At 38.1% G+C, this 27,668-nt stretch overlaps 1 protein-coding gene across 1 annotated transcript in view; it reads left to right on the top strand.

Annotated features, from left to right (window-relative positions):
• rpa1 (replication protein A1) overlaps positions 1-8,817 on the top strand; it is a 45,226-nt gene extending 36,409 nt beyond the window's left edge. The window contains exons 15-17 of the mRNA XM_051666135.1: positions 707-814; positions 1,131-1,217; positions 8,198-8,817. Coding sequence (XP_051522095.1) covers positions 707-814; positions 1,131-1,217; positions 8,198-8,302 — 300 coding nt within the window. The 3' untranslated portion in view covers positions 8,303-8,817. The remainder of the gene's footprint in view (positions 1-706; positions 815-1,130; positions 1,218-8,197) is intronic.
• The last annotated feature ends 18,851 nt before the right edge of the window (positions 8,818-27,668 follow it).

The raw sequence follows: 27,668 nt of genomic DNA, 5'->3' as shown, positions 1-27,668 counted from the left end.
GAATGCTCCCTAAAAACACGTCTGATTGCTGTGTCTAAGTCAGCCCAATTCTTCATGGCTAAGACCAACCGGTCATTCAGACAACTCCCTGACTAGTCGATTATGAAAATATTTAGTTTTACATATCCCTACTGTCCAGATGTACAAACCTAAAAGTAGTAATTTTCAGAAACCAATTAGTACAGAATTCTTTCTACATTGCTGTTCTTTTGCTTTAAATACATTGCTCATTTGAGGCCATTTTATTTCTGTTTAGCCCTTTATCAGTTCAGTCTGTGTTTTGTTAATTGCACTTTTTTTTTCATTTGATTATTTTTTATTTTAAAGCTGCCTCTTTTTTTTTTTTTTTTTTTTTTTTTCAAAAAGGTTTTAAAATAGCAACTTTAAAATATTATAACTCATTTAAACAGCACGCCTTGGCACCACCATCCAAACATGTTGAAATAAGCTGGGTTTTTGTTTTTGTTTGTTTGTTTCTCGTCCCGTTTGCCGTCAGCACATCACAGTCCTCTGTAACACTGGAGTATTAGCGAATGTTTGGACCCAGTGGGGCTCAGATGTGTCTGGCCTGGCACACTTTTCCCATCCTCGCCGGAAAATCTGCTGGTTCGATGTAGCCTATATTCATTGGAAGCGTCTTGTAATGAAGTGTGAATTAAGTGTTTTTGTTTGTGTTTTTGATAATAGTCCTCTCATTCTCTGCCAGGCCAACGTTGCTGATTTTGGAGACAACCAATGGGTGACTTGCTTTCAAGACAGCGCCGAGACCATCCTGGGCCAAAACGCAGCGTACCTCGGCCAGCTTAAGGACTCTGTAAGACTCCTTCCTGTCTGCTGCTCGCGCTCATTCTGTTTTTCTACGCTTTCTTTCTATGAGCTACTTGAAAGTGTGGCCTCAAAGATTAGCCGACTTATTATAAAGGCGTTGGGAGAAGAAGCAGATAGTGTCTGAATTGGAGTCTTTTTGTGGCATATGTTCATGAAACGGCCTTTCAAACCCAAGATTGTTTTCTGAAAGATTGATTCAGTCTTCTTTGAGAGCTCTATATTAAGAGTCAAATCTAATGTGCAGTTACATTGGTTGTTTGTAACCATCTAATAATTATTTCTCGCCTCGCTATCTTTTACAGAATGAGGCTGCGTTTGATGAAGTCTTCCAGCATGCAAACTTCAATACTTTTCTCTTCCGGAACCGAGCGAAGCTGGAAACCTACAATGTAAGTTTAGCATAAAATGATCACACTATTTAAAGCTGCACTCATTAATTGTTTATGCTTGTTTGGGTGAAATTGTATTTGTCTTGGACATACTGACACCTAGTGGTGTGAATGCAGCATTATGCAAAAGCAATAGTTACAAATGCCAGTGCTGTTATTTGCTGACAGCCACAATTAAATTATGCTATGAGTGAAGATGTCAGATAATAGGGGGATTATCAAGATAAAATAAGTAGCATTTATCTGGTTATGTCATAACTTAGTGACCCTCATGAATGCAGCCCATCTCCCTGTAAAATAAACCAGCTTTTTTTAGGCAGAATGAAATGACTGGAATCTTCATTTGTAAGTGTAAACAATGTAAATTATTATTATTTTTTTTTTTTCCCCAAAAGTGCCATTTATATTTTTAGTGGTTGTTCTTTTTTTAATGAGGAAAACATTACTGAGTGCACCTTCAACAGGGGAAAGAAAATAAGCACTTTTGTTACTTCACAAGCAAAATGATCCACAAAAGAGGAGAAACAATGTACTTTTTGGAGGTTGAACAAAGCATGTACATTTAGTATGTGTTTGAGAATTATGGAAACTGATGCACCATCTCTGGCAGACAGTCCAACGCAGTCCCGGTGATGAAAATTGCTCTACAACTTGTTCCTTCACCTCATGATGTGCTACAAACAGCCGTTTCAGAAACGCAGTAACAGATTAGCTGTGAATGTTGAGGATGTTTTTGTTGGTTTCTGAGTACCTGAAGCCCAAAACACCATCTACTCTGTTTCCCTTCCTCAAACACACCTGCTCACGAACCCAGTGCAAGAAAAACATCCAGGCTATTTTATTTCACTCACTTTCCTCCTGATTATTAGAGTTCAGATTCATGTTACTTCTCAAAATTCAAATTAATTTAAATTTGACTCCGTTCCATATTAGCTATATATAATTTATAGCCTTAAATTGGGTAGCTTATTTCTTTAATCGGGTTAGCCATATAGCAGTGCTGCAGTCGGTCTCTGTGTAATGCGATTTATTATTCTGCAGGGAAATTAGTATTCATCTGAAATGCTGTATCAGTATCCGAATTCCCAGCCATCACATTGCTGGAGTTCGTTAAATTACATGTTCAGGTAATGGAATCAGAATACAAGGCCACAGTCAGCACTCTTGAAGGTCACCTTTAACTCGAAAGTATAAAAATATGGGTCTTATCAGGCTATCAGAGTTTCTCCAGAGACGGACATACACCGATCAGCCAAAACAGACTGTTGTGTGTGAAATTCCCAGGAGATCAACCATAACAGAAATACTCAAACCAGCCCATCTGGCACCAACAATCATCCATGCGATTATCTAATCAGCCAGTCGTGTGGCTGCAGTGCATAATTTCATGCAGATACTGGTCAGGAGCTTCAGTTAATGTTCACATCAACCATCAGAATGGGGGGAAAAATGTGATCTCAGTGGTTTGGACCATGCCATGATTGTTGGTGCCAGATGGGCTGGTTTGAGTATTTCTGTAGCTGCTGTTCTCATGGGATTTTCACACACAACAGTCTCTAGAATTGACTCAGAATGGTGCCAAAACAAAAAACATCCAGTGAGTGTCAGTTCTGTTGACGGAAATGACTTGTTGATGAGAGAGGTAAACAGAGAATGGCCAGACTGGTTCGAACTGACAAAGTCTACGGTAACTCAGATAACTGCTCTGTACAATTGTGGTGAGAAGAATAGCGCCTCGGAATGCTATTCTGAGATGCGTGTTGGCGCTGTTTTGGTGGTATGAGGGGGACTTACACAATATTAGGGAGGTGGTTTTAATGTTGTGGCTGATTGGTGTATAATGACAAAATATACAAGACTTGGGAGCCAATTGCAGTTTTCTGGTTATATCACTGAGCTTTTGTACTAAATCAGTCTTGTGTAGTCTTTGTTTTACAATATAATAGAATAAATGGTGTCTTACTAGAGATGTGCATTTCCAAAACCAATTAGTCAGCTAATTGGTATTAATAGCCCTGTAAAATTAGACTAGGTTGGGATTCACCTGATCCTGATCATACATGTTTTTTAGGGAAGTGTTTACATAAGTGTTCTTGCATTCGGAAACCCCCCCAGCCCCCACAAAGCTCTTGGTGGGATACTAAAAAAAACAGCACGGTATGCGACAGTGGCCAAAGACGGAAGTTTACATTTATCTGCCACTGGCAATGGTGCTTCAAAGTAGATGAATGTAAAGGCGTGATTTTTCAGAGAGGGTTTTATCATGCAAACTGCTAAGCACAGTAATTAAAGTACGAGAAAATTAAATGCTTATTCCAAAAAATGTATATTATTAGGTTTACCAAATTTGACTTCAAAAAGATCAGACCAACTAAAGTCCAGTTAAATACTTTAGAGTGGAGCAAATAGAAAACTTTGTAGGATCACAAAATGGTTATTCACAATTAATGTGACCTCTAGAATCTAAGCAATGAAAAGAAAATTGTAGCAAGGTCAATCAATAACTGTATGCTGTTTTATAGTTATTCTATGTTCTATAGGAATAATATGGTTGTGATGGCTTGGCAGCCCTCAGGGAAGGTTCATACTTTCCTCAATGTTTTAATTTTTTTTTATTTTCATTGGTAATGTTACAGTGAATATAGATGTATAGAGTAGGGATGCTCCAATCGATCGGCCGCCGATCGTATCAGCCGAGATTCACGTCCTATGGCTCGATCTGTGATCAGTAATTTGGCCGATCGCATAAACCAATCGCTCATGTCACAAAAGACGTGCGGCTCCTTTAAAACATCAGCAGCACTGTCATGGCATCACGGAATGTGGGGAATACTGGCATAGTGTTGTAACTTAAGACAACAAACTTGATTCAGCAGTTAAGAATGATGCAGTGGGAGAGGTATGGCGAATATGAAAAGTTTGTGTACTGTACTGTTAATGTGGTGTTTCACACGTGACAGGGCAAAGGAAAAACAGTGCAAGCTGTGAAACGGTCCTTATTATCGTTCATGGCGGCAGCGTCTCAGTCTCTGCCGGGCATAGGCATCTCAGATATAATGCGAGTTACAAGATGTGGTGTAATTCAAACAACTTTATTAAATATCTCCCGATTAAACGGCATTAATAATAGTAGCACCTGTAGATTCCAGAAACATTCGCTCTTTTTCCGCTTTCCTTTCATCTCTTGCACTCATGACATGAGAGAGCGTGTGTTCCCCTCATTAAAGTTCAAGCGACAAGTGAAAAATTAACAATTAATACAATCATCCAACTAAATGAAAAGGGTAGAGAAGGAATTTATAAATATAATAATTCTTTATACAATATTAAGATACCATAATATAATGTATTAAATATACTGAAATGCAAAAAAAAAAAAAAAAAACACACACAAATGAAATAAGGAATAATAATAATTATATGAAATGATGACAATGAATCAATAACCAAAAATGTCACATTAGGTTTAATTGCAACTGTGGGTTATCAGTTTGTCTTCAGTTTGACACCAAGCTTCATTTTTTTATAGGGCTGTCTATCTCAATATAGAGACTATTTTGTTAGCCTATACTTGTTTTAAAGTCCTATTAAAAAAGCTTTTAAATAAGCCTTTTAACCTTTTATTTGTCAGCAAAAACTAGGCAGAGAGATATTACGGGGAAGAGGAAAATTCAGTTAATAGTGACAGTGTGCTGAAAGCTTACATTTAGCGAGATATGACAGAGATCCTTGATAAAAGGTGAAATGATCGGGATCAATATCAGCCGATCAGGTGACAAGAAGATCAGTATCGGCTGTAAAAATCCTGATTGGAGCATCCCTAGTATAGAGTTGTGCCAAGAATATTATGCACGTGTCAATACACTTCCCCCACTAAGGAGTCATTCCCTTTTGTTTCACAACTGTTAGCTACTTATAAAAACGTTGAACCCACATGAAACCAAATAAACTACTTGCATGTTTTCTTGCCTCTTAAAGCAGACTGAAGCTAACAAATCTCTCCATTCTGTTCTAGTTAAATTTCTTAGTTTGTCTGCAGATCTCCTAATTGTAATTGACACCAGGCATAAACAAGTAGTCCTCTAATCTACCATCACTGCAGCTGAAGTCAATGGAATGCTTATGTCTGTTTGCATAGACATAAAATGTTCACTTAATAGTATGCACTAATTTGTTTGATATTAAACTGCTGCTCATTTTGTTATTGCCTTTCACATGCTTCTGCTTTTTAATGTCTGTACTATCTGTTTGAAGTAGAAATCCACAAAAATGTGATATGGTAGAAAAGAAACAGGATTGTCATAAAGCCATTACAGGCTTCTTAAATATGAACTCTTGCCTTCTCAGCACAGTCCAGTGCTCAGAGAGCAAAAACTGATGTGGATTTGCATAACAATTGCTGCCTGGTTTCTTTTGCTTGCCCACTTATAACCAAGGTTTCTGGGAAGAAATGACCAACATCTCTAAAAAAATAAATATATATATTCTATGTTGTGACTTTTGCCCATCAAGTGACCTGCTGCAATTAAGATTGTGGTCTTGTGTTCTTGGCTCCTCATTATTTCCCCTCATCTACTGTTATGCTGATTCTTCTACAGATATATTGCAGTTGATAGACTTATTGGTAAATAATGTATGACCTAGTAAGGAGTCTATTCTTTGAGCATACTGTTTGTTCCTAAACAATATTTCGGGTTAAGCTCTGTCTACAGCATTTGCTACATGCAGCTGTTGATTACCACAGAAAATGTCAGCTTGTTGAAAAAACAAGCAAAAATTGCCTTTACTGTGTACAATAATGCACTTACTATTGAAGTCTATGGGGGCAGTGCATTGCACTGGGTTAAATATTCAAATATTTTGAAAGTATAGCCATAAGGCTTAACATAAGACTAATATAATACAATTGTTTTTTTTTTAAACACCTGTCACACAATGACTACGTTTACATGGACACCAGAAAGCAGCGTTCCAGTTTAAATGCACTTCATAAGTGATGTACTCGTGTCAATCGCTCATGTCACAAAAGACATGCGGCTCCTTTAAAACATCAGCAGCACTGTCATGGCATCACGGAATGTGGGGAATACTGGCATAGTGTTGTAACTTAAGACAACAAACTTGATTCAGCAGTTAAGAATGATGCAGTGGGAGAGGTATGGCGAATATGAAAAGTTTGTGTACTGTACTGTTAATGTGGTGTTTCACACGTGACAGGGCAAAGGAAAAACAGTTTAAATGCACTTCATAAGTGATGTACTCTTTTTTTTTTTTTTTTTTTTTTTTTTTTTTCGTATAGAAAATTTGTCGGAGAGAATGATTTATTTCAGATTTTATTTCTTTCATCACATTCCCAGTGGGTCTGAAGTTTACATACACTTTGTTAGTATTTGGTAGGATTGCCATTGTTTAACTTGGGTTATAAATTTTAGGTAGCCTTCCACAAGCTTCTCACAATAAGTTGCTGGAATTTTGGCCCATTCCTCCAGACAGAACTGGTGTAACTGAATCAGGTTTGTAGGCCTCCTTGCTCGCACATGCTTTTTCAGTTCTGCCCGCAAATTTTCTATCAGATTGAGGCCAGGGTTTTGTGATGGCCACTCCAATACCTTGACTTTGTTGTCCTTAAGCCATTTTGCCACAACTTTGGAGGTATGCTTGAGGTCATTGTCCATTTGGAAGACCCATTTGCGATCAACTTAAACTTCCTGGCTGATGTCTTGAGATGTTTCTTCAATATATCCACATAATTTTCCTTATTCATGATGCCGTCTATTTTGTGAAGTGCACCAGCCCCTCCTGCAGCTAAGCACCCCCACAACATGCCACCCTCATGCTTCACGGTTGGGATGGTGTTCTTCAGCTTGCAAGCCTCACCCTTTTTCCTCCAAACATAACGATGGTCATTATGGCCACACAGTTCAGTTTTTGTTCAGACCAGAGGACAGTTCTCCAAAAAGTAAGATCTTTCCCCATGTGCACATACAAACTGTAGTCTGGCTTTTTTATGACGGTTTTGGAGCAGTGGCTTCTTCCTTGCTGAGCAGCCTTTCAGGTTATATCAATATAGGACTCGTTTTACTGCGGATATAGATAATTGTCTACCTGCTCCTCCAGCATCTTCACAAGGTCCTTTGCTTTTGTTCTGGGATTGATTTGCACTTTTCGCACCAAACTGTGTTCACCTCTAGGAGACAGATGAACGTTGTATCTTGGCTGATTTATTTTAATTTTCCCATGATGTCAAGCAAAGAGGCACTGAGTAAACTTCAACTGTATATCTGGGCCTTTACTGTAAACATGCTGTCTGTAAAAAAAATCATGTCATAGATGCTGTCACTGAAGCTTAACTTTTTTTTAACTTGGCACCTTCTGTTTAACCCTAATTCTGCATTGCCAAAACTTTGTCTTTTGAATGTTGCATATTTAGTCTGTTCTTTTTTTTATGTCCCTTTTTTTTATTGTTTTTGTATTTGATTACCTTTTAAGGAGAAACATCTCATTAAAGCTTATTAATGTTCTGTATATATGGCGGTTTAATGTATTTAAACCAGCAGGTTGTCTATCAGTGGGAGTTAATAACCTGCCCTCTCTGTCTCTGAGGCAATATCACATTTAAAGATGTTTATCTGCATTTGAGCACAAATGCGTGCAATTGTGGCTAAATAGGTTTTTAGGTTAAACTAATGGAGTTAAGAGTTTCCACAGGGCTCATTAGAAGATACTCATCACTTTTTTTTTTTCCAAAATGTAAGATCTGTTTAGAGTGCAGTCTATTTACAGCGATTTCTTAGCTCAAACCTGGAACACCTCTCTTCTAAGATTATTCCCTGTCTCAGCTTTCTTTATGAATAAAACAGTCCTATTCATGTGGTGGGTTTTGTGCTTAAAAATAGCATATGATATTCATATTCAAGCAGAAATCTTTAGAAATGCTTTTGAATAGTTGAAATTTGAAAATGTTTGTTTTGTCTCCATAGGATGAATCTCGCATTAAAGTGACAGTGGTGGAGGCCAAGCCAGTGGACCACAGAGAATACAGCAAGCGTCTGATCATCAACATAAGGAAAATAGCTGCACAGTAGAAAAACTGCCACAGTCATAAAGAACAAATCCCCACTCAAGTATGGCACTTATCATGTGCATACTGACTGTACTGCCTATTTGATTTGTTTTAGTTTTTTATGATAGTCTGGACAATTTTGTAGTATTTTGGACATTTAATTCACAAACTTTGTTTTCAAAAACACTGCAGGATCAGTTCAACTGAGGTTGGCTTATTGGAGAGGGCCCAAAATTGTGTATTCTTTAGAAACTGCTGACATGTTTTGTGATAAAGTGAAGGGAGGGATTTTAGAGAGCGCTTAGAGAAGTATAGATCAGAACACACAGTTCGACTATGTGATCTTAGGTTTGCTAGGTAATGTACAGCCCCTGCTTAGTGTAAGAGTGGCTGGACTGGACCTGCAGACCCTTGATAAGCCCATTCACATTCTATCATGTGCCAAAAGTACTTACTAGGCACATACTGTATATAGATATACGCTGTATTTCTCTAATATTTCTGTTATGCAAGTAATAAAGCTGTTTGTGAACTGGTCTGCTTTTGTAGCCTTATTTTTCATTTTTTCTGGATTCTCTACTTTGCAAAATTGTTTGGGAGCCTAGAGGTATTTAAGATACAGTACAGCACCAACACTTAATACAAGCTATAACATAAACACCATATCACATGTCATAAATGGAGTAGTGCTTAAGTCCATTGCTATATATAAAAATAAAAAAGATCACTTTTAAATATTCATTCATAAGTTATTTTGATGTTGTTAAAGGGCAAGTTCACCCAAAAATGAAAGTTATCTCATTTACGCCATCTCAGATGTGCATGACTTTCTTCAGTTGAACACAAAGATTTTTAGCAAAGTATCTCCACTCTGTAGGTCCATACAATGCAAGTGAATGGTGGCCAGAATTTTGAAGGTCCAAAAAGCACAAAGACATCTTAAAAGTAATCCATAAGACTCCAGTGGTTAAATATATATCTTAAGTGTTAAGTAATGTTTTACTATAAATCCTCCTCCCTGACCAGTGGGTGGCGATATGAACAATGTGAATCATCAAAAAAAAAAAAAGAATGTGAAAGTGGAGATTTTTAGTAAAAAAGGACTTAAATATTGATCTGTTTCTCACCCACACTTATCACATTGCTCAAATTCAGTTCTGCAATATTGGAATTTTGTTGGTGCTTGCTCAGGAAAGCATCGCTATTATTGCCCATACTTGGGGTTTAGGGATTTGAACAAACCCCTAACTCCAAACTATAAACTTTAGTGTGTATGATACCTCAAACTGTGGCTTGTTGAGGAGAGTTGATCTCTGTGAGGTGATTTGCTGAGTAGCAAACACACATGTAAGATGTAAACACTGTTCGTGTGAACACATCAGAGGTACTTTGTTGTACATGAAGGCCAAACATCCCGTTTTCCTTTTATTCGTTTTTTCTTAGTCACCTCACCTTGGCACAACCTTCATGTTTCCCTCCCAGACCGATTTGTCGTTTGCAGTGGAGGTATTACTACTTTTCTCCTTTTCCGCAGGTCCTGCGGTAAACTGCAGCTCTAATTGAGGGGATCTGTTTATGAATACTACCTGTCACTCAGTCACGCATAACCATGGAAAAGGCCTCGGTGCCCCGTGAGGGGTTAAGCGTCGTGGAGACTCGAGCTCTAAATGTAGAGGAGAGTACATAAAGTTGGACTGACATGAAAGAGCTTCTATCCTCTTCACTTGCTGCTTCATATTAATGTACCTTAGTCTTGGTGATGCATAGGGACATAATGAGTGAAATGTATTTTGTTTAAGCCTCAGGGCAGTTCAGACTTGGAGGCGGGCGCACATGGTTCATGTCTGTGCTTGTAGGTTTGTGCCCCTGGCTAACAAGAATAGCAGTAAAATATGGTTTAATTTAAAAAAAAAAAAAAAATGATGTGATATTGACCCAACTTTAGTCAATATTGTGTCTATTTGGTTCAAATCCAGCTTAAATATTGGTATTGAGCTTGTACTTCCTCAAAAAATTTATTTTTAGAATTAAATTCCCAATTGCCAAGAAAGCGTGCATAAGGCTCACCCAAACAGTTTTAATGTTGTCAAAAGAACGTGGCTGCTTACTAATAATAAAATGGTAATTAGTGTAGGCTGTCATTGTAGGGAGAAATAAGATTTTTTAGGGTTATTTAATTGACTAAAATTTGTGTATAATCAACATGAAACAATAGTTTGATGTGAAAATTTAGTTTGAAGACGTCCTAAGGTGTTATGACCTCAAACTGACATCTAGCAGCAACAGCAAAAGCATCATTAGTAATTAATTTACAAAGATAAGTGTCTGACACTAGGGGGGTTACTGAGATAAAGTGACTATGGTTGCATCTCTATCAGCTCCCTAGTTCAGTAGTCAGGGCACTGGTCAGGGAGTCGACCATATCCCATTCACTGAAACATTCGTAAGAATTCCCAGAATGCACTGTAAAAACCAGGGAGCATCGTTGCTCACTATGTTCCCTTACTAGAAATGTCGTCAGGTCTTAAGTCTCATGTCATTAGACGATGAACGCAATCGTAAATATATGATGTCAAAGCCTTATTTTCTCTTTAAAAGAGAATGATTTTTCATGCATAATGTTCGTAAAAATAAAACAATCTTTTAAATATTAGAGTTAAAAATACACACCTTTCTAAATGTATTTCTTCATTAATGTAATATAATTTTTATAATAACACTACATTTTAATATCCAAACCAAAAATGCACAATAGTTTCATTTATACAGCAATGATGCTAATTATTACCAGCAGTGTTTAAAAGCGCAACCTCATTATTTTGTCGCAGGTAATTGAGTCAAAAGTGTCCCAAACCTCAGTGGATCAGTACCCTTTCCAGTGCCTGAATTTACAGGTGCATCTCAATAAATTAGAATGTCATGGAAAAGTTCATTTATTTCAGTAATTCAACTCAAATTGTGAAACTCGTGGTTTAAATAAATTCAATGCACACAGACTGAAGTAGTTTAAGTCTTTGGGTCTTTTAATTGTGATGATTTTGCTCACATTTAACAAAAACCCACCAATTCACTATCTCAAAAAATTAGAATACATCATAAGACCAATAAAAAAAACATTTTTAGTGAATTGTTGGCCTTCTGGAAAGTATGTTCATGTACTGTATATGTACTCAATACTTGGTAGGGGCTCCTTTTGCTTTAATTACTGCCTCAATTCGGCATGGCATGGAGGTGATCAGTTTGTGGCACTGCTGAGGTGGTATGGAAGCCCAGGTTTCTTTGACAGTGGCCTTCAGCTCATCTGCATTTTTTGGTCTCTTGTTTCTCATTTTCCTCTTGACAATACCCCATAGATTCTCTATGGGGTTCAGGTCTGGTGAGTTTGCTGGCCAGTCAAGCACACCAACACCATGGTCATTTAACCAACTTTTGGTGCTTTTGGCAGTGTGGGCAGGTGCCAAATCCTGCTGGAAAATGAAATCAGCATCTTTAAAAAGCTGGTCAGCAGAAGGAAGCATGAAGTGCTCCAAAATTTCTTGGTAAACGGGTGCAGTGACTTTGGTTTTCAAAAAACACAATGGACCAACACCAGCAGATGACATTGCACCCCAAATCATCACAGACTGTGGAAACTTAACACTGGACTTCAAGCAACTTGGGCTATGAGCTTCTCCACCCTTCCTCCAGACTCTAGGACCTTGGTTTCCAAATGAAATACAAAACTTGCTCTCATCTGAAAAGAGGACTTTGGAACACTGGGCAACAGTCCAGTTCTTCTTCTCCTTAGCCCATGTAAGACACGTCTGATGTTGTCTGTGGTTCAGGAGTGGCTTAACAAGAGGAATACGACAACTGTAGCCAAATTCCTTGACATGTCTGTGTGTGGTTGATGCCTTAACCCCAGCCTCAGTCCATTCCTTGTGAAGTTCACCCAAATTCTTGAATCGATTTTGCTTGACAATCCTCATAAGGCTGCGGTTCTCTCGGTTGGTTGTGCATCTTTTTCTTCTACACTTTTTCCTTCCACTCAACTTTCTGTTTACATGCTTGGATACAGCACTCTGTGAACAGCCAGCTTCTTTGGCAGTGAATGTTTGTGGCTTACCCTCCTTGTGAAGGGTGTCAATGATTGTCTTCTGGACAACTGTCAGATCAGCAGTCTTCCCCATGATTGTGTAGCCTAGTGAACCAAACTGAGAGACCATTTTGAAGGCTCAGGAAACCTTTGCAGGTGTTTTGAGTTGATTAGCTGATTGGCATGTCACCATATTCTAATTTTTTGAGATAGTGAATTGGTGGGTTTTTGTTAAATGTGAGCCAAAATCATCACAATTAAAAGAACCAAAGACTTAAACTACTTCAGTCTGTGTGCATTGAATTTATTTAATACACGAGTTTCACAATTTGAGTTGAATTACTGAAATAAATGAACTTTTCCACGACATTCTAATTTATTGAGATGCACCTGTATGTTCACCATCTACTGATTCACAACATAGGGAGCTAGGGAGCTGATTGAGACACCGTAATATTCGGGTTGGTCATGTGATCTCAACATTGTGCCACCATGTGCGGGACCACCCTTGCATTGAAGCTTTTTTTCATGTGTAAAATGTTTTTTTAGGTGTAGGAATAGTTCAGCCATAATTAATGAATTATGAAAAAAATTCTGTCATTGTTTACTCAAATTTATTTTGTTCTGAACCCATTTGCTATTATTTGTTTTTAACAATACTGTTTTATAAGTTTTTGAAAAATTGTTATGTAGCTTTTACCAGAAAATGACTTTGCATAATGACCAGTGGTTGTCAGGATCCAAAAAGAAAGAAAAAAACAATAAAGAACCATATATGTAGTCCATACCTTTCATGCAAGTTTTTGAAGTTATAAAATGATTTTGCGTGAGAAAAATATCAGCATACAGGTTTAGAATGACATGCGTAAATAATGACAGAATTTTCATTTTTGGTGGGAATGATTTAGAGCACCATCTGGCAATAGTCTCTTTGTAGATATTACAGAACCTCTAACCCTTTGAATCACTTTTTTTTTTTTTTTTTTTTTTGCACCCCATTGCGTCATTATGTTGTTCTTCCATTTTTATTATCTTGTGAGACACCTCTTGATGAAGCTAAATGGATAAAAGGTTTGTCAAATGCACTTAAAATCTAAACACCATGAAAAGTGTAATAAATCAGTTAAAGTGATAACACCAGAAGTTTCTGACAGAGCAGGGAGGATTATCTCAGATGCCTTGGAGAGAGAGATGCATTCTGCTATTACCCACACTACGAAGAGGCTCTTGGCAGGTCTCAGAGCAGCAGATAAAGGAAGATGTGTGTGGTAATGAAGATACTGGTTTGCCCGGTTGCTTTCATGGAGCTTGGTCTGTGGGGGGTTACGGTTTGCATTGCGATAAGGCCTTCTGACCTGATTAAGACCTCAAACAGTAATTTGGCTCAGGGGAGTGATGAAGATTATCTCGTAGGCTTGCACTGGTCTACAACTGCTTATTGTGACAAGGCTGAGGAGTACAGATAACGTGCAAAGTGATCTCATTCCATCAAATAAAAATGAAAATGATACACTGGGATTAGCATTTATCGATATTCTCAACTCAGTTGGGGTCAGACAAAATGTGACAGGATCAACTCATTGGCATAATCATCTGCTAAATTTAATTGTCATATGGAATTTTTGTTGATAATATAGCAATTCTGCAGCAGAGCGATGACATCTCGGTTCATTACTTCATCTCTTGTACGCTGCGCTTAGCAAGGGTCACTCAATCTACACCGCATTATTGATCGGATAGAACTATTCTTTTGACCACTAAAGATAGCTTCTAATAACCTTCCAGATTTGTCTCAAATACTTAGTAAACCAAAGAATTTAGAAGAACTTGATGTAATTACAGAAAATATAGTGTCGCCCCCCTTCGATTAAAAAAAATTAAAGAGAAAAGCCCCGCACTGTGGTACAATGATCACACTCATGTTCTCAAGAGAGCAGCTCAGAAAGTGTAGCGCAAGTGGAAGAGTACAAAATTAGAGGTCTTTCGTGGTGCATGGAATGATAATGTCCCTAGCTAAAGAAAGGCTCTAAAAGCTGCCAGGTCTGCATATTTTAGCAAACTCATAGAAAATAACCACAATAATCCAAGGTGTTTATTCAGTACTGTGGATAAATTAGTAAGCAATAAAGCTTCGACTGAACCAGATATTCCATCGCAGCACAGTAATAATGACTTTATGAATTTCTAGACTGATAAATTGAAATCATCAGAAACAAAATTGGAATTATTCTACAATTGCACCTCCTATGAGACAGTGTCTCATATTATTCCCCACAAGCAACTTCAATCCTTTGCTGTCATAGGACAGGAAGAGCTAAACAAACTTATCTAAACATCAAAATCAACAACATGTATGTTAGATTCAATACCGACCAAGCTATTAAAAGAGATGTTTCCTATAATCTCAGAACCTCTTCTTAATATTATTAACTCCTCATTATACTTGGGGCATGTCCCAAGAAAATTTAAGATAGCAGTTATTAAACTGCTTATCAAGAAACCATAGCTTGATCCTGGAGAGTTGGCTAATTATAGACCGATCACAAATCTCCCATTTATGTCGAAAATATTAGAAAAGGTAGTGTCCTCCCAAATATGTGAACTTTTTGTATATAAAGAATCTCAGTCAGGATTTAGGCCCCATCATAGTACGGAGACTGCACTTATCAGAGTTACAAATGACTTGCTCTTATTATCTGGTTGCAGCTGCATTTCTCTTCTAGTGCTTTTAGATCTTAGCGCTGCTTCGACACCATAGATCATGAAATTCTCTTGGATAGGCTTGAGAATTATGTTGGCATTTGTGGACAGGCATTAGCTTGGTTTAGGTCCTATTTATCTGACTGCTACCATTGTGTCTGTGTACACAAGAAATTGTCAGATCAAAATAAAGTTAAGTATGGAGTGCCACAGAGATCAGTTTTAGGGCCTCTTCTTTTCTCCTTGTATATGCTTTCCCTGGGAGACATTATCAGGAACCGTGGAATTAGTTTTCACTGTTATGTCAATGATTCCCAACTATAAATTTCCTCGAAACCCGATGAAATTTCACAATTCTCCAAACTAGCAGAGTGTATCAATGATATCAAAGATTGGATGGCTAGAAACCTCCTTCTACTTAATTCTGACAAAACAGAGGTACTAATTATTGGACTAATAAATTTATTGGATCTTCAAAAAAAATAGACGCTAAAATATAATTTGACTTTCGATGGATGTACTGTTACGTCATCTTCTACTGCGAAGAACTTAGGTGTTATATTTGATAGCAATTTGTCCTTTGATAACCACATTTCCATGGGGGCCTGGGTAGCTCAGCGAGTATTGACGCTGACTACCACCCCTGGAGTCACGAGTTCAAATCCAGGGCGTGCTGAGTGACTCCAGCCAGGTCTCCTAAGCAATCAAATTGGCCCGGTTGCTAGGGAGGGTAGAGTCACATGGGGTAACCTCCTCGATGTTGCGATTAGTGGTTCTCGCTCTCAATGGGGTGCATGGTAAGTTGTGCATGGATTGCGGAGTGTAGCATAAGCCTCCACATGCTGTGAGTCTCCACGGTGCCATGCACAGCAAGCCATGTGATAAGATGTGCGGATTGACTGTCTCAGAATCAGAGGCAACTGAGACTTGTCCTCCACCACCCGGATTGAGGTGAGGACCTACTAGGTAGTGGGAATTGGGCATTCCAAATTGGGGAGAAAAAGGGGATAAAAAAATAAGGAAAAAAAAGAAAACCACATTTCTGATGTTTGTAGAACAGCATTCTTCCTTCTCAGAAATATTGCGAAGTTACGACACATGCTCTCTGTTTCTAATTCATGCGTTCATGACCTCAATTCTAGATTATTGTAATGCATTACTGGGAGGGTCTCATGCAGGTTCCATAAATAAACTTAAGTTGGTTCAAAATGCAGCAGCTAGAGTGCTGACTAAGAAACAAGAAATATGATCATCTCAGCCCAATCATAGCGTCACTACATTGGCTACCTGTTAAATTTTGTATTCATTTAAAAACACTTCTAACTACTTACAAAGCTTTGAATGGTCTAAGCTTTCTCTGGGGCATGCGGGCCCAGCCAGAAAATGTTGTTAATGAAAAGCTGCAATAAGATATTGTGTTATTGTAGGCATATAATATTTGTTCACTAATTAAAACATCAAGAGAACATTTTTAAAAAGATAACTTAATAAAAAGGTTTTTTAAATCACCTAAAAAGTGCTTTAAAATTGGTCCATAACTAAGAAAGTAAATCAAATTGATAATAACAATTGTACTGAACAATAACAGTAAAGTTTGTTAAAGATGCAAAGATTTAAACTTTTGACTTTTCAAATTGAATGTTGTCTTGACCAAATTAATGAATAGAACTTTTCTTCTTCTCCAAACTCAGGCTTGTCAGTCATCCATAATTTTAGTTCTTTAATCTTTCCATTTCGTCTAAATTATGGATAATGATTATTTGTACTGCAACATCTGAAAGCGTTTAAAAATGCGGCACTCCTGCATGAGACAATAAAAACATCGAGACCTGGTGTGACTTCTGTAAGGCTGGCACCAGAACGTCTACGCCCAAAAGGCGCTATTTCTGGTAAAAGTCAAAGAACTCTGCGAGAACCAACGTCATAAAACTCTCACACAGAAGAGCATCTCCACCTGAGACAACACACCCTACTAAGCAAGGACCATAAAACACAAATCTCACTCATATCTGCCCCCTCTTTCACCTCAGGTCACTTTCGGGTCACCAAAAACTAAGTTATGACTTATCCTGTTCTGTAATGTAAAAGGTTTTCTGATCATACATGTTTGGTATCATTCAAGAGGACTCAGTGCAACTGGTAAAACGGTCTCATTCCCTTTCAGCAAAGTCAAATCACAAGTAAGATTTAAAAACTTAGTAAAATACTGCATTCTATCAGGGACCAGATGCTGTATGCAGATTAGGTGCATTCTTTGTAAACATCAAACAACCTACTCAATCACAAGTTTCAAAGGTCTACTTACAACCTCCTAAATTGTAAACCAAATCCTGAATAACATCAAAAACACACATCTGAAATAACAATAGAATCATTTGGTACTTAAGGAGAGATGGTAGAGGAGCTCGGGGAGTCTGTAGTCCGATATCCCACACAAATGCTGTGTGTAGTTTTCCATTGCCAGGTATGATTCTTTGACTTGTCTTTTATTTTTAGGAATGTTTGTTTATTCTGATCATGTGTGAAATTGGCTTTGATTGATTTTGTAACTTACGTTTTAAATCCTACCTGGCAAATAAATTGTTACTTTTTGATTTATTCTGTATTCCTCCGAAATCATCTGGTTATGAGCAAGCAGTAGGCGGCCGAACCAGAGGATATTAGTAAACCCTGCAACTGCTGACTATGAACGGGACTGGCGATTTTGTGTTCGTGAGATCTATGTAATTAATCGGCCAGCATATGACTCTGAGCGACAATCGGGACCCGAATGAAAGGATAATGAAAGTTAGGACGATTCAGAGTAATCAATAATTAAAAAGATTACACTAAATGAATGATCAGAAATAAATTAGAGCTTAAATCTAAATTAGAGGTTCAACTTAAATTGGAGTAAGATTAATATAAAATTGGAGTAGATAAAATTAATAACGGAGTCAATTGATAAAGTGCAAATTAATAAGTGTTTTTGGTTCAGTGCTCAGAAATGACAGAACAACGCAGAAACCTTCAGGGGCCATTCTATTGGAATCCAACATCGGACCAATAGTTTGCTTTTACGCCCTTTTTACACTTCTGTCTAGCGCAAGTTTCCGTAGGAAAACAATTGAAAAACAGAGCGATTGGACAAAACGCATTTAGTGTGAACAGCCCCTGAGGCAACTAACAACCTCACGTGGCCAATGAAAATTTCAAACGGGCCGGATTTGGCCCACAGGCCGCCAGTTGAAAAGGCATGCTATATTCCATCACGTTCACTACGATCGCAAAATTCTGGCCTGTTAATAATACCTAGAATATCAAAATCCACAAAAGGAGGTAGATCCTTTTTCTATTTAGCTCCTAAACTATGGCATAGTCTACCGATTATAGTTCGGGACTCAGACACACACTCTCAGTTTTAGTCTAGACTAAAGACTCATCTTTTCAGCAAGGCATACACCTAATCTATGCATCAACTCATAGTTATGCTGCATTAGTTAGGTCTGCCGGAACCGGAAACACTCCTCATATTCTATAATCCTGTTTTAAAATGAATGGCATCTACGCTAATATTGTTCTAGTTGTTTCCCTGTCTTAACCTCGGGATACATATCCTGAGTTTACCAGAGCCTGCCAGATCCAGCTCTGGTCCTGCCCGATGTCAGACTCCCACTACAACGTGTTGCTGAGTGATGACGACTATCTGCAGCCTGTGCCAGCCAGATATCACTTCAGTCTACTACAATGGAATTCACAGAGGATGAACTGATGCCAACACCAACTGTCAGACATTGGACACTTCATTGGACACTGCCTGAAACTTGGACTCCACCGGAAAATTAATCTGCCACAAGTTTACAGTCGAACTGCAGTCAGGGTTGGGGAGTAACAAAATACATGTAACGGGATTATGTGTTTAAAATACAAAATATAAGTAACTGTATTCCACTACAGTTACAATTTAAATCATTGGTATTTAGAATACAGTTACATTCAAAAAGTATTTTGATTACTGAAGAGATTATTTTTAATTTTATTGTCATTTGTTTCATTTAATATTTAGTCCTTTCAGATGGAAAGATTTATACATATAATTAATGCGATCCAAAGTGCATTTGATAAGAGGTGAAACACACTCTTATGATGTGTTACATTCATACGAGCAGACAGAGAAGTAAATTTGGAGCACAAGAAATAGAAATAATCCTTGTGTAAATTGTCAGCTTTACACTAAGCTAAAATGCTATTTCTAGCCATTTTACATGCACGTTACCAGGCACGATCATATTTATCAAGAAAATTCACGTTGGATCATAATTTCTTTTTGTCTAGTAAGACCTTTGATATTAGGGCAAAAGTCATATGCTTGATAATAATTTTTTATTGTTTTCCTGTAAAAATATCTAAAAATCCTTAAAACAAGATCAATTTGATTTAGAAACAACACTGCATAAGATATTTAGGTTTTTCAGAGAATGTATTTTTAACATGTGTATTTTGTCTTACTGTACTGGCAGAGTTTTTATAGTCAATACAAATGAAAAAATCTACCACTGCTGAAGAAGTAATCCAAAATATTTAAAATACGTTACTGACCTTGAGTAATCTAATGAATACGTTTCAAATTACATTTTACAGCATGTATTCTGTAATCTGTAGTGGAATACATTTCAAAAGTAACCATCCCAACCCTGACTGCAGTGCACCTTACTGACCTCTGCCTGCATCACCTTGGTGAAAGGATGGATACACAAACGGAATACATAGATAATAAATTAAATGCAACTTTCATCAGCCAAATAACAAAAGACAATGCATCCGTTTGCAGTTAATTAAGAATGTAAATTCTAAGATTTTAGCCATTAATCTTACAGTTAATACAAAAGTTTTTGTTTAAACACTGGCCCCTAACACTTACATAGTTTACTAATTTTATATCTTGACTTGTACTACACATAAATAACTAATATTGGCATTATATTCATGTTGTTTAGCCAGAGGGGAACTGGCCCCCACAGTGAGTCTGGTTTTCCCCAAGGTTATTTTTCTCCATTAACCAACATCTTATGGAGTTTTGTGTTCCTTGCCACAGTCACCTTAAGCTTGCTCACTTGGGGTCTAAATATAAATATAATTATGTTTTATTATTTATTTTAAGGCGCAATTTACAATCATGATTTTATTATTAAACCGCACTTATGACTCAAATACATTATAATATTACAGCTTTTTCTGTTAAAGCATAATTTTCTGTAAAGCTGCTTTGAAATGATGTGTGTTGTGAAAAGAGCTAAACAAATAAAAATGACTTGTTCACTTGCCTGTTCGCTTAACATTCCTTAACCGTTCCTTGGTCATTTTGACCCAATTTTAAAAAAGGTTCTAAATGAGTCAGAAAGTTCCACAAGACCAAGGATTGGTTAAAAATGCAGTATGAAATACTGCATTTTTAACATACTTTTTTCCTATTCTAGGTCAATGCAGATTCCCACTGTGAATTCAGCAACAGTAGGTCGAAAGTTCTACTGCTGAAATCAGAACACTGCACAAAAAAAAAAAAAAAAAAAAAAAAACACCACTTCACCCCAGTGGCCAAAGCTGGAAGTTTTGTAGAACATATGGGCATGTGTGTTACTGATTATGTGTTATGATGTTATACAGTCAACAGGAATATATACTTTGTTAAACTTACACCCTAACCCAAGCCCCAACCCTAAACCTAACCATCAGTGGAGTAAAATTTTTATTTTAGAGTGAAAATGCAACCTCCAAATCAGACTCATCATTGATTATGGAAACACAATTACTTCCTGGTTCCCACAGGACTAGAACCCATGTCTCTGAGGCTGCTCACGCAACGCGCTAGCAGTAGTGCCACAGGAAAAGGGAAACACATTTTAATTGATGTCTGATGGGTGATGGTGCTTGTTAGTAACTAAGCAGAATGGGGTCAATGTCTTGGTACCGGAACATTCAGTAGCAACATGTTGAGATCCTGTTGTCCTGATGTGATCGTGCGCAGAGACAGTTATAAGTAAGCCGTTCGTAGGTTAGTAGGTGTGGCACTTTCAAAACTGTTGTTTGTTTGAGTGGTCCAATATGTCAACATCTAGCTCAACCAATGGCTTGAATTTGGGGTGGGTTTGCCTGTTTAACAATGGTAGAATGGGGCGGTAGGAGTTTTTTGGGGGGGAAAAACATTATTTTTGCAATTCCGTTTGATACCACTAGTGGTGCTAAAGATATGCAGAAGTTTTATGCAATCAACTGACATGACACCAGGCAGTTGTAACCCCACGCAGGCATTTTTGAGGTGCCCGTCTCAGACCTATATGTGTGTTGATGTGATATGACTCTTAAACAGGCAGTATAGCAGTAGCACAGTGATGATGGTAGCACACTTGAGACAAATGGAGAGATAACCCTATGATAAGAGACCATAATTGTAATAGATGGAGAGGGGAACAGTGTGTGGGTGTCTCGCTTAAGATTCATGGGCCTGGCGCAGATGCGGAGGCTTGGAGAAGAGAAAACAAAGAATAGAGAGACAGGGTGTCAGTAGATCTCAAATTCTAGGCAGTGCTTGAGCTCAACACTACACAATTTGCCTGCAATATCCAAACATTCTGCTGAGCCTAGGAATAAGTTAGTTACACAGTCCCCATTGTCTTGCCCTTTCAATTCGATTGTGACAATCGCACCAACAATTATGTGGTTGACAGGAGGAAGGCTGATACTTTTCATAATTGTTGAGATAAAAAGAAACCAGGCAGTGTATCCTGCGAGAAAGTGCCTGAGATTGAATTTGTAGATACAAGTGACATTGTAACTCTTCTCCTGTTCTCCTCTGTAATTGGATTAGGCTCTAGATAGTGTTTTTGTTTTATATTGTCAGCCACAGAATTACTAAGACATCTTCCTTCATGCCAATAAATAATACATCTTGACAGAGATAGGGGTGAGTGTTGTGTTGTTATTTTTCTGTGCTGCATCTATGTTTGTTAGACAGGAGCTCCCCCCCCCCCCCCCCCAATTCATTCCTCTTATTCAGCTTCAAACTGTTAACCCTTGTGTAAGTGTCAGTCTGTGAAAATAGATAAATAGAATTTCTGAGAGAATTCTTCCCATCCCAGCAACCCTCATGACAATAGTTCGAATGTGGACAGAATTTTGCAGTAGCAGCAAAAACAGAGTTTGCAAAAACAGTATTCCAATCTACTGCAATGTATTTGAAATGCTCCTCAACCCTATTGATGATTTCAAATTTTAAATGCCATGGTTTATGTCTCAATTTGTTCCATTTTAACATAAACTACTAAAGTCATTTACACAGTCCTTGTCAAGTAGACAGTGTGTTTTAGATAATGTAAGTACTCTGTTAAACTTAGATCAACCCAAGAAGCTCTAAAATACCTGGAGAAAGCAATCCATTAGCATTCCCATTCATTTCTATAGCATCTGCTTGGCTAGTGCAGTGTTCCCCAGAAGTACACGGAATGGAGGCGGTCATCTTTGCTCATGGATGCTCAGTTCCGGGATCAGGTTTCATCTAACGGATCACTCGCCAATGCTAACAGATATGATTGGCTACATGATGGCGCCGCGGATGGCTGCTTCGATATGGAGCTCTCTAGCGTTTTTGTTACTTTTGTTTGTTTGTCATGTTTTTTGTCACTCTTTCCCAATCAGTTTCACCAGGGATGAACTGCTGAATATTCTGAAGATGTGCTGTCCTAATTTAGAAGTGCTCTTCATCAACTGTAAGCCTTTCTACTTGCCGCGGGAGTTTTCCTCGTGTATTCTGGTGAGTGTGTACGTCCCGCCACAAGCATGCGAGATCGCAACGTTGCAATGCTCGAGATAGGGGTAATAGAGAAATCCCACAGCGATTGATTCATCCTGGTTGTTCTGGTTCCTAAGAGCAACGGGTAAGTCCGGTTCTGTGTGGATTATAGAAAAGTCAAAGCAATGTCTAAATTTGATGCGTACCCGATGCCTCGTGTTGATGAGCTGCTTGATCGGTTGGGCACTGCTCGATTTTACTCGACACTGGATTTGGTAAAGGGTTATTGGCAGATCCCCTTGACACCAATATCCCGTGATAAACGGCCTTCTCCACACCGTTTGGGTTACACCAATTTGTGACGCTTCCGTTAGGTTTGTTTGGAGCCCCGGCTATGTTTCAGCACCTCATGGACCGAATCCTCAGACCTTATTTGGCGTACGCTGCTGCCTATTTGGACAACATCATAATTTACAGTAATGATTGGCAGCGGCACATGCAGCATCTGAGGCAGTCCTGAGATCGCTGCGACGAGCGGGACTCACAGCAAACCCCAAGAAGTGCGCAACTGGACGGGTGGAGGTACGGTATCTGGGGTTCCACTTGGGCCACAGGCAGGTGCGTCCCCAAATTGACAAAACTGCGGCGATTGTGACCTGCCTGAGACCCAAGACCAAAAAGGGGGTGAGACAGTTCCTGGGGCTGGCTGGCTATTATAGGAGATTTGTGCCTAATTATTTGGATGTCACCAGCCTGCTGACTGATCTCACTAAAAAGGGAGCTCCAGACCTGGTTCAGTGGACTGAGCAGATTTCTCTCTCCCTTTTGTGTTACAGACAGACGCTTTAGACAGAGGGCTGGGGGTGGTGCTCTTGCAGGTGGTGGAGGGGGAGGAGTGCCCGGTGCTGTACATTAGTCTCAAGCTCTTGTTGAGGGAGATGAAGTACAGCACTGTTGAAAAGGAGTGTCTTGCCATCAAGTGGGTGGTCCTCACTCTCTGGTACTACCTGTTGGGGCGGGCCTTCACTCTCTGCTCAGATCACGCCCCACTCCAACGGCTCCACCACATGAAAGACACCAACACGCGGATCACCCATTGGTATCTGGCGCTTCAGCTGTTTAAGTTCAAGGTGGTCCATAGACCAGGAGCGCAGATGGCTGTCACTGACTTCCTTTCCAGAAATGGGGCGTTGTGGTAGGCAGGCCGGATGTCTCCCCGGCCTGAGTCGGGTGGTGGGGATACGTGGCGGCGGGGGCGTGGTCGAGCATTCGTCTGGAGAGAAAGCGGTAAGGGTGCATACACCTGAGCCAGATAATGATTAACACCTGTTTCCAATTGCAGTAAGCTTGGGAAGAGCGGTATAAAAGGAACCACGCCAGCAGCAAGTGGAGAGAAGAGCTACATGTCTGAAAAGACTGTATTGTGCTAATGTGTGTGCAACTGTAAAGCGCTTGAGTTTATTAATTAAAAGCCACCTTTGAGTGGAAGAAACCAGTTCCCTGTGTCCTCCTTCCCCTCCCTGCGTGAAGTTTATTACAACATGTTACCAGGCACGATCATATTTTTTTATCAAGAAAATTCACGTTAGATCATAATTTCTTTTTTTCTAGTAAGACCTTTGATATTAGGACAAAAATCTTATTATTGATAATAATTTTTGTATTGTTTTCCTGTAAAAATATCTAAAAATCCTTAAAACAAGATCAATTTGATTGACCTTGTTTTATAAACAACACTGCATAAACTATTTAGGTTTTTCAGAGTATGAATTTTTAACGTGTATTTTGTCTTACTGTACTGGCAGAGTTTTTATAGTCAAAACAAGTGAAAATATTTACCAGTGCTGAAGAAGTAATCCACAGCATTTAGAATACGTTACTGACCTTGAGTAATCAAACGGAATACATTACAAATTAAATTTTACAGCATGTATTCTGTAATCTGTAGTGGAATACATTTCAAAAGTAACCCTCCCAACACTGCACATATGCCATTCTATGTTATTTGTCCTATTTTTTTTATGTCTATTTATACTCTTACCTTGGTTTATATTCTGAGTCTCACTGTAATGTTTTGTGTGCACTTACTGTTTCTCCTTGCATTGATGAAATTAACAGTTGGATGTGCCAACACTTCCTTCAGTTAAACAACGACAAGGCAGAGGTCATTGTATTTGGCAACAAAGGCGAAAGGTGAATGCATACCTTGACTCCAAGTGCCTAAAGAAAAAAAATCAAGTAAGAAATCTTGGTGCTATTTTGGAGTCAGACCCTAGTTTCAGTAGTCACATCAAAGCAATAACTAAATCAGCCTACTATCATCTAAAAAATATAGTTAGAATTAGATGTTTTGTATCCAGTCAAGACTTAGAGAAACTTGTTCATGCATTCATCACCAGTAGGGTAGACTACAGTAATGGACTCCTAACTGGCCTTCCCAAAAAGACCATTAGACACCTGCAGCTCATTCAGAATGCCGCTGCCAGGATTCTCACCCGAACCAAAAAATCTGAGCATATTACTCCAGTCCTTAAGTCTTTACACTGGCTTCCAGTTACATTTAGAATTGATTTTAAAATACTATTACTCATTTATAAATCGCTCAATAGCCTAGGACCTAAATACATTTCAGATTGCTTGTTGAATATAAACCTAACAGACCTCTCAGATCATTATCAAGTCAGTTAGACATACAGAGGGTTCACTCAAAACAAGATGAGACAGCATTTAGCTATTATGCAACCCGCAGCTGGAACCAGCTTCCAGAAGAGGTTAGATGTGCCCCAACAGTAGCCATATTTAAATCCAGACTGAAAACACTTCTGTTTAACTCTGCATTTTCTGACTGAGCATTTAATTGATTTCACTGAATCATTTTGCTTTTGTCTTTCTTTCATTTTCTTATTCTATTTTATTCTTTTTATTTTATTTTTCATGTTCTTAATTGGTTTCTATTTTTTTATGTATCTTGTATTTTCTTTCAAATGTATATGTAAAGCACTTTGAATTGCCATTGTGTATGAAATGTGCTATATAAATAAACTTGCATTGCCTTGCCTACCACAAAAAACAAAACAAAAAACAAAACAAACTTGTGTATGTGAGCACACTTGGCAGTAAAGCTCATTCTGATTCTGATATGATGTGCATCCCAAAACGCAACAAAAAGATGTGTACTACGAGTACTCAGATGATGTACTTCTTCAAGTGATAAAACAGAGTGTGGAATGTTGGACACTTCATGCACTCAATGGTTGCGGCTTGTCCTACGTAACTGTATGAGTGGAGTTACCTAGCTGCAATGCTGGTCTGACAAAACATTGTAATTAATGGTGAATGTGGCAACTAGAGAAACTTCTGTGAAGACAGAACCTTACAAATTTGAGTTGAATGCTATATCATCACACACACTGTGTGAATATGTACATTATTTGAGATAATGATTTGACAACTATGTTTGGCTAACATGCTAAAGCTAACAGCTAAGCATTGCATAAACATCAATTCCATCAGCTGAAAAATGGCAAATGCTTCCATGTAGTAAAAAAACTTTAGTGTTTCATTTGGGACAATACTACACTTTGAAAATTCATGCACTACATGGTTGAGTGCAAGTCCGTTTCACACTTTGAAAGAACCATCGATAAAGAATCTTTTATTTAAAAACATGTACTATAATGTAAAAGTGTGATTTAGTTGTTTCTTGGAAAAAAAGTATTTAGTCAGAAAACATGGCAGTCAATGGGGAAACTTTTTGCTATCATAGGATGAAGTTCCAGCAACTACCAGCATTTAATAATGGGGATCTGCTAACCAGCCAATTCCTGACCCCTGGATAAACCCAGCAAACACAGTTTCCCTAATGTTAGCATTTGGTTGCCATTTGGTTAATTTTTTGGAACCAATTCCTAACATTCTAATAATGTTCTTTAATAGGTTTTGTTCTATAACCATAAACTAATGCACCAAGAACTTTGCAAGGGTGTTTTTGTGTGGCAGCCTAGCAAGGAAGTAAACACAATGTTCTCTACTTATTAGTTGGGAAGACAACAAACTGGGCCATTGAAATGGCCATAAAATAGGAGAATGCTGTTAAAGTCTATAAAAAGGCTTCACAGACTTGTTAAACGATAACACATGTTCTGCAGCCTTAAAGCTTTGCAGGACTATTAATATGCATATATCACCGTAATGCATGGATGAGGAGACTACAGCAAGCAATTTAAAGTGTGTCACTGTAATGAATTAATATTTAATAAATGCTAAATGGTTACAAAATGATCTAACAGGACAGAGTTTGAGTTATGAGATGAGCTCGAGACTGATCATTTTCTTCTGGTCCTCCAGCACAAGAACTTGGGAATCAGCTAATCAAAATTCAAATTACAATTCAGTTAAGCAAGCTAAACCATAATGTTCCAAACTGAGATAAACATATAGAATAGAGCAGTTTATAAAAAGAAGACTAATAGAGCCATTATGATGAAACACCTTATCCTGTTATTATTTATTGTAACCAAAGAATGCAGATTGATTTCCTCTGTTAAGAGGTTTGTGTTTCTTTGCACGAAGCAGGTGAAGAGTTCGGAAGTGAGATTTTCTAGATGCACGATAAATCATAAAAGAAACATTATACAAAGGCAGAACATCAAAGGTCTGTCACATCACTGGCACATCTGCGTTTCATAACATTCTCCTTAAAAACCAACTTTGAAGTTGCATAGCCCAACTTTTGATAATCTCACATAAATTCCTTTGATAATTCTAGCTGTTGCTTTGTATATGCAGATACAGTATTGTAGATTCTGTCTGTATTTTGCTTTATTTGAATTTAACTGAGCTTGTTTT

The sequence above is a fragment of the Myxocyprinus asiaticus genome, chromosome 31 (assembly GCF_019703515.2).
Source record: "Myxocyprinus asiaticus isolate MX2 ecotype Aquarium Trade chromosome 31, UBuf_Myxa_2, whole genome shotgun sequence".
Classification (NCBI taxonomy): domain Eukaryota; kingdom Metazoa; phylum Chordata; class Actinopteri; order Cypriniformes; family Catostomidae; genus Myxocyprinus; species Myxocyprinus asiaticus.
Note: the sequence above shows the minus strand (reverse complement) of the source record. Positions and strands in the feature narration are given on the sequence as shown.